General features: G+C 42.2%; 1 protein-coding gene across 2 annotated transcripts in view; it reads left to right on the top strand.

Annotated features, from left to right (window-relative positions):
- The window catches only part of RAB11FIP4 (RAB11 family interacting protein 4), a 112,178-nt gene that overhangs the window by 26,396 nt on the left and 71,299 nt on the right, over positions 1-14,483 (top strand). For both annotated transcript variants that reach the window (XM_014255882.2, XM_005526697.3), the window contains exon 2: positions 6,148-6,235. In XM_014255882.2, the coding sequence (XP_014111357.1) occupies positions 6,148-6,235 (88 nt within the window). The remainder of the gene's footprint in view (positions 1-6,147; positions 6,236-14,483) is intronic.

Genomic DNA, 14,483 nt, shown 5'->3' with positions numbered 1-14,483 from the left:
TCCCTCTGTGCAGTGCTCCTCAGCCCAGCTCAGCAGATTGGAGCTGTGTCCCTGCCTTTGGGAAGGGCAGCAGCTGCCCTGCCGTGTGTGCTGCAGATCCGCAGTGCTCCACCACTCCCGCTCCAGCAGCTCCACGGCACTCACCATCTGTCACCCACCTGAGCCCAGGTGATGTTTGCACAGAGCTTTAATAACACATCAACACTAGAAGCTTCCTTTTTCCTCTGAATGCACTCAGCCACCTGCAGTGCCTCTGGAGTCACCTCTTTCTTTCCCTGCCTTTGTGATTCACTGGTACATTTCACATCCTCCACACAGTGGATGTTTTCTCCATCTGGATAGCTGGTGGATATTTTTCTCCCCTTGGACCAAGGCCCCATGGACTCAGGTCATAGTTGGAAGAAGATGCAACTCGATGTGTTGATGCTAAACCCAGGGAAGACAAGTGAATGGACTCCCTTTAATTTGATTAGACTTTTTGCATTGCAGCCATTAGTACATGATGGATTTGACAGATTTAGGAATTTGCTCAAAGTTGAGGCCAAGATTACTCAACAAATTTGCTTATGTCATTTAGGACACAATCCCAAGATCTGCCTTCCAGCTGGTAAATTGGGTGCACACAGTTAAAGCAGAAACTGAAACAATCCTTTCTGTTTACAGAGAGCTCACAGAGCAGCCAACTTTCAGGCTTGAAGCCTGCAGATAAAGGGCAATGACTGATGCTTGAAATCAAAATTCAAAGCAAATTCAAAGCCATTGTTTCCAGCAATGATGTATGTCCCTGCATGCTTTGGGATCAGACAGCAGCTGATGGAAATTCATGATGCTGTTTGCAGTGGTATGAATTATTTACTATGCACAGTATGCAAGGACTGAGTGGGCAGGCAGTTTGTTGGACTCGTGACTCCAAAATGCTGGCCTTCCACTCCTTAAATGTGTGACTGGGAACATGGTTCTGTGTGCTGTAGGGTCAGGCTCATGGAGAGCATCAGGTCATCTCATGTGACATCTTGAGATGATGACAGCTTAGAGTTTAACCCACTTACTCTAGACAAGGTAAATCTTCCAGGTGTGTCTCACCTTCTCAAAAGGCCTCAGATGAGGGACTCCAATTGCTTTTTATAGTTCCAGATCCTTCCTGATTTATAGTTCTGGTGGGTAAACCATTGTGCTGATAAAACAATTGTGCTTTCCTTTTAATTGGAATCTGTTCAGTTTTATTTTACAAATAATGCTTCTTTATGTCTTTCCTCTGCTACAGTGTTTGTGAACCTGCAGTTCCCTGCTTGCAGAGGTCTTTATACCTCATAACAAATCATCACTTGATCTCACTTTTACCAAATTAAACAGAAGAAAACTCTCTTTTTTGGTTGTATAAGGTGTTTTAATTGTATGTCAGTTATCTGCAACCTGTCTGTGTTTTCAGCATCTCATATGACAGGGTACCACAACTGTGTGAGTGCTGGTTTTTCCAGTGTAATGTAAAATAATTTCTCTCTTCTTGTGTTGCTTCCCTGAAATGCCACAATATCACAGAGAAATCTCTTTCTTTCCCATCCATCTATAAATCCCAGCTCATCAAAAGACAGCCCTTCTGACTGAAGAGCTATGCCATCTGGGACCACATCAATGCTAAGATCACCTGAGCCCAGGGGCCAGGGAAAAGAATGAGGGTGGGTCTCACACGCCCAGTGGTCTCATTGCCCAGCCCTGCAGCCAGAGCAGCATTTCAAACTGTCCAGGTGTAAACTTACACCCTTTCCAAATGTGGGAAAGGCCAGTCTGTTGAAACCAGGGCAAGTGCAGTTGTGCTGCTCCTTGTATAAATCATGTGGGAGGCTCTCTAATTCCACCCTACGGCATTTACATGTTTAATCTCCTTTTGCTGTTTTTTTGAGGTTTCTCACAAATGCTTCTGCCTCAGGAGATCCTGCCCAAATGTCACTGCCACAGCACAGCCTGACCTTTTCCTGCAAGTGCTTGTGTTGCCTTTGTCACAGCTCCCAGGTGTTCCCTGCTCGCACTTCAGGGTGAGACGTGCTCACAGACTCCTGCAGTATGAAGGCAAACTGCTGAGACAAGTTGTTTATTTCCAATGGCATCTTCTGGCTGTGATTTGGATCCCACTGCAAGATTTCAGTGGATAGAGCTGGTGTGGGATCCCTCTGAATCGGTTACCTCTGAGTCTTAAAAATTTATTTTTTTGTGTGTTAACAGAATCTCTTACATTTTGAAGAAAATTAAGTGAGGTCAGTAGAGGTCTGAGTTTCCTCTTGCCTGCAAATGGAAGCAGGATTCAGTTCCAGTCAGAAAATCTTTGCTGGAAAAAGTACTGATGCTGTCTTGGCAGCTTCAGTACAAGAGCTGGCCAGAGGTCCAGAGGGGATTCCTCGGCTATTCAGTACAGGTGCCCCTGTTATGAACTCACTTGCAAGAAAAGATCAGTTTCAATAAATCTAAGTGTTCCCAGCCTCCTCTTATGTGTCAGAAAGCAGCATGGGACAAACACCCCTTTGCAGGGCAGTCAGGATGGCTGCAAAACCCAAGAGACAGGAGGCAAACACCTCGGCTGAAGTAAGGAGTTATTACAATGGAGAAACATGTTTGCATTGAAAGGGTAATCACCCATTCATCCAAGCGAGTTAAACAATAGGATAGAGGTCTCGTTTTCTCCAGTTGTTTCCCAAAGAAAAATTCTTTATTTCTTCTCTCTGAGATTTATGTCTTCTCTCTGACTATTGGACGCCTACTGAAGGGCTCATTAGAGACACCCTTGCTGCTGCCAAAAGAACCAGCTGGATTATTGAGCCTGCAGATCATTTTTTTTCTGCCCTTATTCACTTCCTACACTGAAAAACTAGTTTGCAATCCTCATTTGTGCTGTCTATCCCACGTGGTGGGGACTGCTCTATGCAGAGAAGAGTGTCTGTTCCCAGCCCAAAACACATCACTCATTGTGATGGCTTCTGATGTTAAACTCTGGAGCACACGGCGCTCCCTGTGCTGCCTGTAGGTATCACAACAATCACACACTCATTTCACACTGAATTTTGGCAGCAGTTGGTTTTGTGGTCCTCTGTCCTTTGCCAGGGGATGAGCAGAGGCCAGCACAGCCCAGAGATGTGGGGCACAGGAGTCTGAGTGTGCCCAGGACTGGCACATCCTTCACGTCCCATGTGTGCAGAGCTGGGCTGTGCTGCCCATTCCATTATCAGCACAGAACTGCTGTTCCCTCATTCCCTGGCAGAGGCTGTGGACTCCCCAAGTCCCAGGGGTTTGTTTACTGCAAAAGGTTTCAGTGTCACCCAGCCTGCCAGGTAAGCTGACAAATCCATAAGTTTCCTCAGGCAATGAAAAAATAGAACAACTTTTGATTCATTGTGGGTAGCCAACCCTTTCTGAGAAGGAGGAGAGGACTTTATTTCTTTACAAAGTGAAGCAGAAGGCTGGTTTATATAGTGTGGACACCACACAAGATTTGGAGATAGCTGTAGTTTATTTGGCCACAGATTGAAATTTAACGTAAAGCAATGCCTTCAGTCTCAAATTAACTAGGAAGAGCTTCTTGCGTTATTCCAGAAAGCTACTGGTAAAAATGCATGGTCAAGTGCACTGCAGGCTCTTGAAAACTGTGTGCAAATATGCAAGGATTTATGTACCAAATACGTGTTTATATTACTTCACAAACCCTATACAAGTATCCATTCAAATGGAGGCCCTGTTGATTGAAATTCTTTTATCCCCTGACCTGTGTTGGGAGCTGTGTTTATTCCTGGCTGAAGATGTGAGCACTGATGGCATTAATTCCATCAGGCTGTTCTGTAAATTCTTCATTGTCTCCTGCACTGATGTCAGTTATTTGCGTTGTAATTTCCAACTGAAAACCTGCAAATTAGATTTAGGGGAAACTGGACACTGAAGCACTTTGCTCAGGTGATAATTTTGTTTACTGTTAAGACAGTGCTTAGACCTAAATGTGAACTCTTCCTCCATAATACACACTCCCAGACACAGAACATCTCATTTAATTTGATTTCAAAAGTGTAATTTTATATGTCTGAGCAACTGGTAGACTAAAATCATTGGATCAACTTTGAGAAATAAAGTGCCAGATTCACTGTGAACACCCAGTGACACCAGTGTATTATAGCACAATATTAAATAGACTAGGGGCTCCCCAGCTGGCTGCAGGAATCTGTGCATTATAACCTACAACACAATTGTTGTTCATGAAGGTGACAGGGATAACACTGACCTGAATTTTCCGTATCAAGCATGTCTCTACTTAATTGGTTTCAGTCAGGATTTTCAGCTAGTCTGGTGTGCATTGACTACACACTGTGGTTTCTATTGAAGTGGCTTTTATTTTGGAAACACAGATGTGTGTTCTGCTGCTCTAAATTAGTGGGGTTACAGTAATTTCTTGTGATGCCAGGGTGGGAATTTGATCATGAGTCACACCGTAGTTGACATCTGGACTCCACTGCCCGGCTGGCAGGACTGGAGCTGTGGAAGCCTTCTGCAATATGAAAATTTTAAGAAAATGTCAAACTTGTCATGGACTCTGAACTCGTAGCTCCTTACTTGCCCTGCCCACATGAGGTGATTTTTTATTTTCCCTAAGAAAAGGAGAGGGGAAAGGACTTAATTTAAGGATCAAACTGTGGCTTTCTCATTCAACATAGAATTTTGCATATGAGTAAAAACTTTGTCATTTTTTTCATCCAGATCTGCTTGTTCTAAATGAGCCCTCTGGCTTATCATAGCAGTTATTGGTACAGAGGGAATTTATAGGCACTGAGAAGTGCTTGTAGGAAGAAGTGTCATGCGCACACATTAGTGCATTATCTGCAGGGCTTTGGGAAACTGCTGGGCTTTTGCAAGCACGTGGGAAAAAAACACACCAGAAAATTGAGAAACTGGGTCATCTGGATTCATTTACTGCATCTTTCCAGCTGGGCTTTTGTTGCTGCTCAGACTGACATATCTGAGCTCACACAGATTGTGCTGCAGCAGGATTCTGTGGCATCCTCCATGCCTGCTGTCCCTGCACTCAGCTTCTTCATACTCCTGGGTGTCTGGAGGGCCCAGGAAGGGCAGGGTTGTGTGGAGCTGGCTGTGAGCTCTTATGAGCAGCAAGAGGCTGTCTCTGCCCTAGTGAGGGTCCCTGCAAGGTGCTACAGGCAAAGGCACAGGCACACAAGGGATGTAACAAGCTCCAGCATCATGCTTGTAAGAAAGAATAGCCAGCTGTGTGTCCAGGTGTGCGCTCAACTCCCTGGACTGTTCTGCCTCTTACCTTATTCTTCTTCAGCTACTTGTTCCTCCATTTCTTTTTTTCTAAGACAGTACAAGAGCCTCTCCAGTCTAGGCTGCTTTTCTTCCTTTACCCCAAAACTCTCCTGAGAAATTTGCCAGACCATTTTTGGGATAGGTGCTAATTTGGCGGCTGTGTTTAAACTCAGCATAATCTCATTCTGTTGGTGAATAATGATCAGAAGGGCTAAACTGGGAAGCTGAGATTATAAGGAGTGTGTTGCTTTTTTGCACAGTGTACTGGACACAACCATTTTGTGTCTCGTCACATGAACATATTTTCATACTGTTAATTTTCCTGTACAAAAATTATATTCTCTGCTGTGTCAAGAAAGTTTGTTTCCATTCCAAGTACCCAATGAGTTTTCTCTCCTATAATCTAGATTATTCAGGGAATGAGATTGCTATGGGCTGTGCACATCTTTGTCTGTCCTTTCTCCTTCCCTGAGAATTTGTGACAAGAGGGGTGGAGAATCACTAAGGTTTTAAGTTCCTCTGAGCTGAATGCATGGCAAGAGCTCCCAGAGAAGGAGATTCTGCTAGCACCCTGCTCTATAGTGAGAGGATAAGTCACAGATTCACCCCTTATTAAGCTTCTGAGATCCCCATAGGATAGGATTGATGTGTCCCAGCTGTTTTGGTCAGAGCACATGCTTTACTCAACACCAATGTCATACAAGACATGATTTCTCCTTGCAGAACCATTTATTGGCTGGTTCAAGTGAACAGTGTGGGTATTCTTGTAGTCCTCTGTGGAAGATACAGACTGTATTAGAGCAACAGATGATACACCAGTCTCAACACATATTTTATCATCTTTTATTTTAGGTGGAAAAACTGGCAAAGTACTTGGACCCAAATGATTTGGGAAGAATCAATTTTAAGGACTTCTGTCACGGAGTTTTTGCTATCAAAGGTATGTGCATATTTCTTTAAAATAATCCACTTCAGTTCCACTAATGTTTCTCTGGTTGCAGAAAATGTAATGATCAAAGACATCCTCTCTTTTAACAGTGGTTATTTGTAGTGACAGTAGAGAAACTGGGAACAGAGCCAGGATATTTTTCTTTTTTGTGCATCTCATGTATTAATGGTGAGCAATGCTAGAGTTCCTGCATCCATAGGTGCTTGGGCATTGATTTACTGCTAATTTTTGTCAGAATAAGGGCGCTGTGGTTTAAAGACAAATACAGCAGAAGAAAGAGTAGCTTTGTGGATAACAGGCAGGGCCCAGGTTTGATACTTACAGGTTCTGATCTTGTTCTGCCACTGATTCACCTCAGGGAGTTAGGAAGTCCTTGGGTTTTTGGTTCTCTCCTAGGAAATTTAAAACTATTTTATTCCTCTTGAGGTATCTGCAAGGTATAATTAATTTGTGTTGTCAGGGTACCTGGGGTCACGTATTGGAAGTAAATGAGTTATTTACAGGTTGGCCATGCCAACCCTGAAGATGGAGATCAGGTGGACCCAACCACCCCCTCTCCAAGGAGACAGTCCTTTACAGAAGACACAGACATAGTTATGCTTTAGAGCTTAGCCTAAAGGCAACAAAAACCAGTGAGGAGGGACTTCAGCTGATTTACTGCTGATTGCTTTTCTAACTTCCAATATCAAAATAATCCATCCTATCCTTTTCTGGACACATGGTGTGTCATCTGTAAAATGTTGGAGTGATGTCATAGCACAGAGGCTTCACTTCAGGGATGGGGTGAATGTCACAGTGATCATGGTGTGGTTCCAGGAGAAGCCTCTGCAGAGTCTTCTATGATGAGATTGTTATGAAACCATAACGATGCAAAAACATAAAAACACAGTACTTTTAATTAAAGTTTATGGCAGCCAAAGACAGTATATAATTAGGTAAAATTACAGTGAGAAGCTGCTCTCAATCAACGTTCTTGGTGACACCATCCAAGGTAAAACTGATGTGTTTGAAGAGAAGGCAAGAAGAAACACAGGAGGAAAGTTACTACATTTGTGCACAGACCCTAAAGTCTCTGCTGGAGGTTTTCCTTGAGCAGAAAATGCTGTATCAAACTGAATTCTAGTTTTAAGGAAGACACAAGCTCTGTAAATCATCTGTAAATCATCTGTAAATCTCTGTAAATCATCTGTAAATCATCTGTAAATCTCTGTAAATCATCTGTCTTCTGTAATTCACAGTCTAAAGATTGCACAAATGCACAAAATATGATCAGGAAGGGATAGAAATGACCCAGAACATCTCTTTTGTGGTAACTGTACCCTTGTCCATGTTCCCTCAGTGATGGAGTGGGCAGCTGCATCTCCTCTACTGTGGGGACAGTGTGAGAATATTGAATTATCAAAGTCATGAGGCCTTGGGGCTTTTCATCCTTGCTCACTTTGTGGGAACTGATTTTTGTGTTCATATCCTTAGGTTTAATCCTGCAAAGATGTGACAAGATCAAACTGCCAGGTGTACGTTGCACCCCAAGCTTTTGAATAGCTTAAAAGCCCAGGTGTGGAGCATGTAGGCTCTAAATCCTTGGTGTAATGTTTGTCAGGATGTATCTGTGAAAAGATGGAGAAAAATCACCCAATTCTGCAGCATCACTAGAGCTCCCTTAGCACATCATTAGCATTTCAAGACTTACACAGACTCAGTGCTAAGTGTTTATCATTGAAGCAGCAGCAGCTGTATCTATTTCTGATAAGACACTGTGCTGCATGTTTTCACAGCATCTCTTTAGAAAAGCTGCTTCTATTGCTCACCTCACAGCATGGAAATTTTATTCATCTTTGGCTTCCTGCCATATTTTCCTTAAAAACTGAATTGGTTACATTAAAGTTCAGAAAGGTCATGTCTGCCTTGCAGAATGAAAACCTCCACCATATTGTTTTAGTGCAGCCACATCCCAAAGGGAGTAGCAGGCTTATTATCAAACAAAAGCAATTTGTCTTGGCGGCAACAGATTATAAATATGATTCTTTGACATCTCAGCCTATTACAGTTGCTTGGGGCAGTCAGATTAATAGAGCAAAATGAGATGCTACTATAAATCCAGTGCGGTTTTCAGTAATAGAGTATGAAGTTGTGCTATTCTTAGCACTGGAAGCCAAATTTTAAATTCAAGCTTTACAGTCCTAATGCTTTACTATATTTCTTATTTATGATACTTCAAATTAGTTTGTCTTATAGATGCTTGCATTTATATTATGGTGACAAAATTGTTTGCTGCACAGAGGTGATACAGTGTCAAGGTTTTTTGGTGTTTTAGTGTCTTGAATTTATTTAAATCATGATGTTTGAGACATCTAAGAGCAACAGATACAAATCAGAGTTGATCTGTCATGATTTTGGTTTGAGCATTTCATATCCAGAGTTGGATTTCAATGAAAAGCCAAATGCTGGTACTGAAAAAATCCCAAAGATATGAGTGTTTAATGTTCTGTAACTGGTTGATAGAGAAACTCCTACCTTTGGGTCTAAAATCTGCAGCTTGTCCTTTCTCCTTCATAAACCAGGGCATTTTTTACTCCTGCATGGTACAAATGAGAAGTGTTGTGTTCCTCTACAAATGGACATCAAGCCTTGTCTCTTCCTCAGTGCTTCAGAGCTGGATAAACCTCCTGGCATATGAGTCATGTACCTCTGCAGCAGCTGCTGGGATTGTCAGGTGGAAAACAGTTCATTTCCTTCTGCTGCTGAGTAGCAGGAGCTGTGGATAAGGATGAGCAATCTCACTGGCAGCAGGATCTTGGGAAGTGGTGGAGAGGATTTGTTCAAGTGGAGGTAAATATCCTAGAGAGCAGAAGTGTGTTGGAGTAGCTCATTCCCACTGTGTCTCTGGGGTGGAATACTGGACAGGTGTGGTGCTTACTATTTTTGGAAAGCTTTGCTTCTTTTGCTGGTCTTTTGTGGATTAAAGGACTTTGCCTCAGCATCTGTGCTGAGTCCCTGCTGTCTAGGCTGCTTTCCCCATGCAATTAGGCTCTGCCAGAGCCAGGGATAGGTTTGCCATTGAATTCAAAGCTTTGCAGCAATTTCATTGGAATGCCAGAGTATGAAGGTTTTACTTGTGCTGAAGCTGCCCTCTCTATCTGCTGCCTGCAGAGCTTTAATAACTGTCTGCCTATAGAGCAATTGCCATGAAATAACACCTGTAGCCTCTCGCCTGAGTGTTCTGTGGCACTGTCAGAGACACTGAGAGCAGCCAGAATATCACTCAAAGGCTGAATTCTCATTAATTTCAGCAGGGTCAGCATGGGAACCATTACTGTTTGCTCAGCAGAGCCAATGGCTTGTTTTGCTGTTCTGAATTTATATTGTACCGATCCAGTAAATATTTTCTGCCACTTGTAATACTTAAAGGCTTGAGTGGAGCTGTTAATTCCCTGTGCTCTGCAGGCTGGTGGGTTCCACAGTCAGATATGTTTGCAGGACCAGGCTCTAACTGAGCCTGACCTGTTCCTTGTATTTTAAGATTTCTATTGTCTTTCCAATAATCTCTTTGCTTTGATATTCTGCTTAAAAGTACCCAAGCCCTGACAAATAAAGGGGGAGCTCCCCCTACTGCTCTCGGTGTTACAGCTCACAGGGATGAGAAGGTATTGTATGAACACAGATTCATACAGAAATAAAATACAAAGGCAGATGCATTCTGACTTCATAACTTATTTTAACTATGAAAACAGTGCTGACTGCTGTGTAGTGTTTGGAGGGTCATGCCTTTTATAATGGGAGAGACTGAGCCACATCAGCACAGAGCATTTCTGCATTTATGAATCTGTGTGCTTTAGCAGAATCACTGTTTTTTTCAGATTAAATCATACAGCCTGTCGTTCTCCTGGAGCAAGGGAGTCTTTCCCTCATCTCACAGAAGTTTTAGGGACATTGTAGTTATGCTCTGTAATGGAATTTGGAAATGGAGAGTTGTAGGAAATCCTTCATATTTATTAACAGTGTGGAAGAAGCACAGCTGTGAATTTATACACTTCCCCACCTGCAGCAATAGCGACCTTTGAATCTTCAAAATAGTAACACAGACCATTATGTGCCTTCAAAAATCCATCTCTGTGCTTCCCTAGATCATGAGGCATCTAATTATCACAGTTGGCTGGAAAGCTTCTAGAAGCAGGCTATATATAAGCAGCTAAAAGTTAAAAAGTAGATATGTTTCTCTTTGAGTTCCTAGCACTTTTTAATGAAAATTCCAAGAACACAGATTTGCCCAAAGTTCCAAATAAATGTTCCAAAAGGGATGTTGGCTGTTCTGCTAGCTCAGACTGTGATAGGTTATTTGAACTGTGAAATAATATGAAAATAATACAGTACGAATTTTGATGGTGCTTTTTCAAAACAGAGTTTTCTAAAGCAGAATATTTCTGAGCTTCTGTTGCACTGGAGATTATTTTTTTTCCTAATAGCTTTTATAGTTTCATTCAAATGCTCCAAGCAAACATATTTCTCACAAAACCAGTGCCAAGTTTTGTCCATCTCCTTCAATTAATTATAAAATCTAATTTGCAGTCCCATAGCTGAGAAGAGTGTTGTACCAGCTGTGCCCTGAAAATCCAGCATGGACTAAGAGATGGGTATGTTGCAGTCATGTAAAAGGGGGTTTATTTGCCTATAAAATCTAGGACCAGGACAGCTGCACCAGCATGGGAATTTCAGCAAAGCACATCAGAAAACCCCAAAGTCCACATGAACCCGTTTAGGTTCTATAGATCTCAAAATTCAGTGAGGCTGTAACTGGAGATGATCTGATGGATCTCTCAGTTCTGGAAAGAATAACTTACTGACAGGAGTGGTGCTTGGGATGGCTCCAGGGACAAAGACTGCCAGTGAATGGGAAGAGCTGAGCTATCCTGGAAATAATTACCCTAGAGCTGCTCAGTGAACTGCAGTTGGCTACTCCTGAAAGTACTCGCGAGTTTCCTAAGACTTAACTAAATTTCACTAAATACACCCTGAAACCATAAATGAGTCTACTACACCACTAAAGATCCAAGGGCAGATAAAGTAAAAAGCTACTGCTGTTAGGAAAAATGCCAGAAACCAACCACATTCAATTAGGCAACCAGATTTGATTTCCTATAGTGTTAAAACTGCTTAATTGCCTGTGAAAATTGTCTGATGTGTTACGGGTTAAGTCTTCTTCTTGTAGCATTTGCAGGAAAAAGCTTTGCTAAAATTGATTTTATTTGTGGTCAGAATGTCTGTTTGTAAATTGAATGTTTGTTAGGGTGTGAAAACCATTTCTTAAATTAAACTGATTGTAAATTTGTAAAATTATTTCATAAGGGATATCATACCAGCCTGAGTGAAAAAGTTAAAAGTTCATGTCTACCCCTTCAGTGACTTGTAAATTACTTTCATCGCTTAGGACTAAAGCTGACCCAGTTCTGGCCAAATTAATTGTGTTTGCTTTTGTATTTGTAGTATTAGGATAAATATTTTTTAACTCAGATAATTTTGACAGACCAGACTAGAGAGTGACTCAGTGCTTTGTTAAACTAGAGTTTGTACACATCCATATTTCAGAGTCCCTTGAGTGGACAGAGAAGCTGCTTCTGTGCTTGGCTCATCAGATGTCTTTAGCCAGGGAAGAAAACTCAGCAGCTTCTGGCCACTCTCATTTTGGGATCTGATTGTTTAGTCCTTTCTCCAGACACAAGCTTGCTGCCAATCTGTGTCACAGTGATGATTTACATCAAGCACAGCCTTTCACAGCGTGTTTCTCTGTAAAGGACACCCTTCAGTGCAGCTGCAGCACCTGAGCTATTCCTGGGTTACTCTTTCCTCTGTCTGCTGCCTCACTCTTATTGCAGTGCAGCTAAGTCTTCTTGCCAAGTGCTGCCCAGAAATGTAGATTAAATTCTCCCAACTGCAGCAAAGAGAACATTGAGCACATTAATCTGTATCTCACGATACAGGTAGACATCCAAATGAAATATCTCTAATCAGCCATGTAAGTGGCTTTCAGTTCTACCTCTTCCAGGAACATGAATTTATAGCCATAGTAGGACATCTCTAGTGCAAGAGGTTCTTAAAGTAGCCAGGAATTGTTCCTTTTCTTCATTGCAATGGGTTATTTTTGGACAGATTCTAGCCTTGGGTGCACACTGCTGCACAGCTTGAAATATCCACCATGGCAGTACTGCAGACCTCAGCACACAGGATTCTGCTCAGGAGTGGTTCTGCTAGCAAAGAGCAAATCTTTGTCCAGTACCTTCCTATTTCCATATTGAGATTTGCCAGAGTAAACCTTGATTTGTTGTTTTTTTCTGTCTGGATTGTGTCACACTAATTTAGCTCACTGGCACTTCCCAGGCTGCAAGCCAGGATGTGTTCTGGTAATAAGAACACACTTGCACAGCATTTGAGACACTCCAGTGTTCCCTCTTTATGTTACACCATTGTGTAACCCTCCTGGAATACCTGAAAAATTATATTTAGATGAGGGGACCAAAAGGTGAGATTATATTGGCAATGTTGAAGAAAAACACAGAATAAGAAAGCTGATGCGTCACCTGACTGCGCATCACCTTCCCGGTGATAAGGGGTGGTCCAAGGAAGAGACCAGCATCTGTTCTCCAGAGTGAAGAGATTCCAATTTGTGTCCTCACAGGGAAGAGGAGAACAGAGAACTTCTTAAAACTCAGTTCTTAACAGGAATTAAAAAAGCGGCACAATTTTGAGATTCTTGAAGCCAGTGGCCATTTTTTCATTGATTTGCTGGATGTTGGAACAGGTTCAGATGTCTGCAAGGTAGCGATGATGTGCTTTGGTAATCTCAGAGGAAAATGGTCTCTCAGCATTTCCTTCTCTTCTTCCCTTTTTAATGGAGGATAATGACATGCAGATCTTCCCAGGAGGATGAAGAGAGCCAGGCTGTGATGCCAGCTTGCATGCAGAGCAGTGCACAGGGCATGCTGCCTGCTGCACACCCCAATATCTCCACACTAAAAAGTCACTTTTGCAGGAGGAGACTGGTTCGGATGAACTGACACCCTGAATCTGCTCGCACCGATGGAAACTTGGCCTGTCACTACAACAAAAGCAAGATTAGGCTGTGTTTGCCATTTTAACCTATGCAGTCTGGTAAACAAATTGGATTAAATGCCTGCTGATGTTCTGGAAATGGGTCTGGTGTTTGGCCAGTTCTGGATCAGGCCATAAAAGCCTGGGTCAGGTGGCTCAGGTGAAGAAGTGGTGAGGGCTTCACCGACTCAGCTGGATGCAAAGGAGGCAATGCTTTTCACCCCAGTGTTTTTACTGAATAAATGACAGGCCAAGAGCTATCCTGAAGTGGTTCTCCCTAATTGACAAGGGAAGTGCAAGAATGTGATCAGGAGTAATCTTAGATAAGAAATGGACAGCAAACAGGGGACACGGAGGACTACATTTCAGACCCTGGAGATCTGGGAGCTGTTTGTGACTCTAACAGACCAGTCTGGCTGCCCTTTTGAAAGGAGGCAATATAGAAACATTTCTCACACCCCTGCTTTGGGCAGTTAAATCCTTTTTTGAAGACCCACAGCTTTTGTGACTTTCCCCACTAAAAAAACAAAAAAACCAAAAAAACAAAAACCAAAAAAAAAAAAAACCCAACAAAAAAAACCAAAAAAAAAGAAAATTGGGAGAGGAAGCACTGTTGTTAGCACAACTACATTAGGATAGTGAAGCTTGAAATTATGGTGTAAACTATTGTTGTTGAGAAATTTTAGAACACTGTAAACAATACTCTGTTCCTTACACTAATCTGCATCCATTACCATGTAGCACTTGGTATTTCTTTTCCTTTTTTGCTGGAGGTAACTCACTTTAATGAGTAGTTGCTCCATCTCATGCAGAGACCTTTTAGAAAAGCAGTTAATACTTGTGACAAGTCTCACAGTGGGTGCTGGCACAAGGCAGTTTGATGAGCAATAAGCTTTAGTTATTAATGTCAAAAGGTAGAAGCAATAAATTGAATTTTCCTCTGTGAGAGGACTAGTGAATAACCTTAGGCAAGCACAGAGCACTTTAAGCTAAAACCAAGAAGAAAAGGATTATCACTGGGTGGGCAATGTGACAGTTACAAGTAGGGCAGGTTATGTAGACAGATGCTCTCTCCAGGTAAACAAGTTTAACATCTTTCCTCTATCACCCAGTAGATTATGTTTTTGATTGTTAGTCCCAGATAAACTCCTCTTTG

Source organism: Pseudopodoces humilis, chromosome 21 (genome assembly GCF_049639895.1).
Source record: "Pseudopodoces humilis isolate 2021_Gansu_Grassland_sample_001 chromosome 21, ASM4963989v1, whole genome shotgun sequence".
Taxonomy (NCBI): Eukaryota; Metazoa; Chordata; class Aves; order Passeriformes; family Paridae; genus Pseudopodoces; species Pseudopodoces humilis.
The sequence above is the reverse complement of the archived record's forward strand: the minus strand, read 5'-3'. Positions and strand labels throughout refer to the sequence as shown.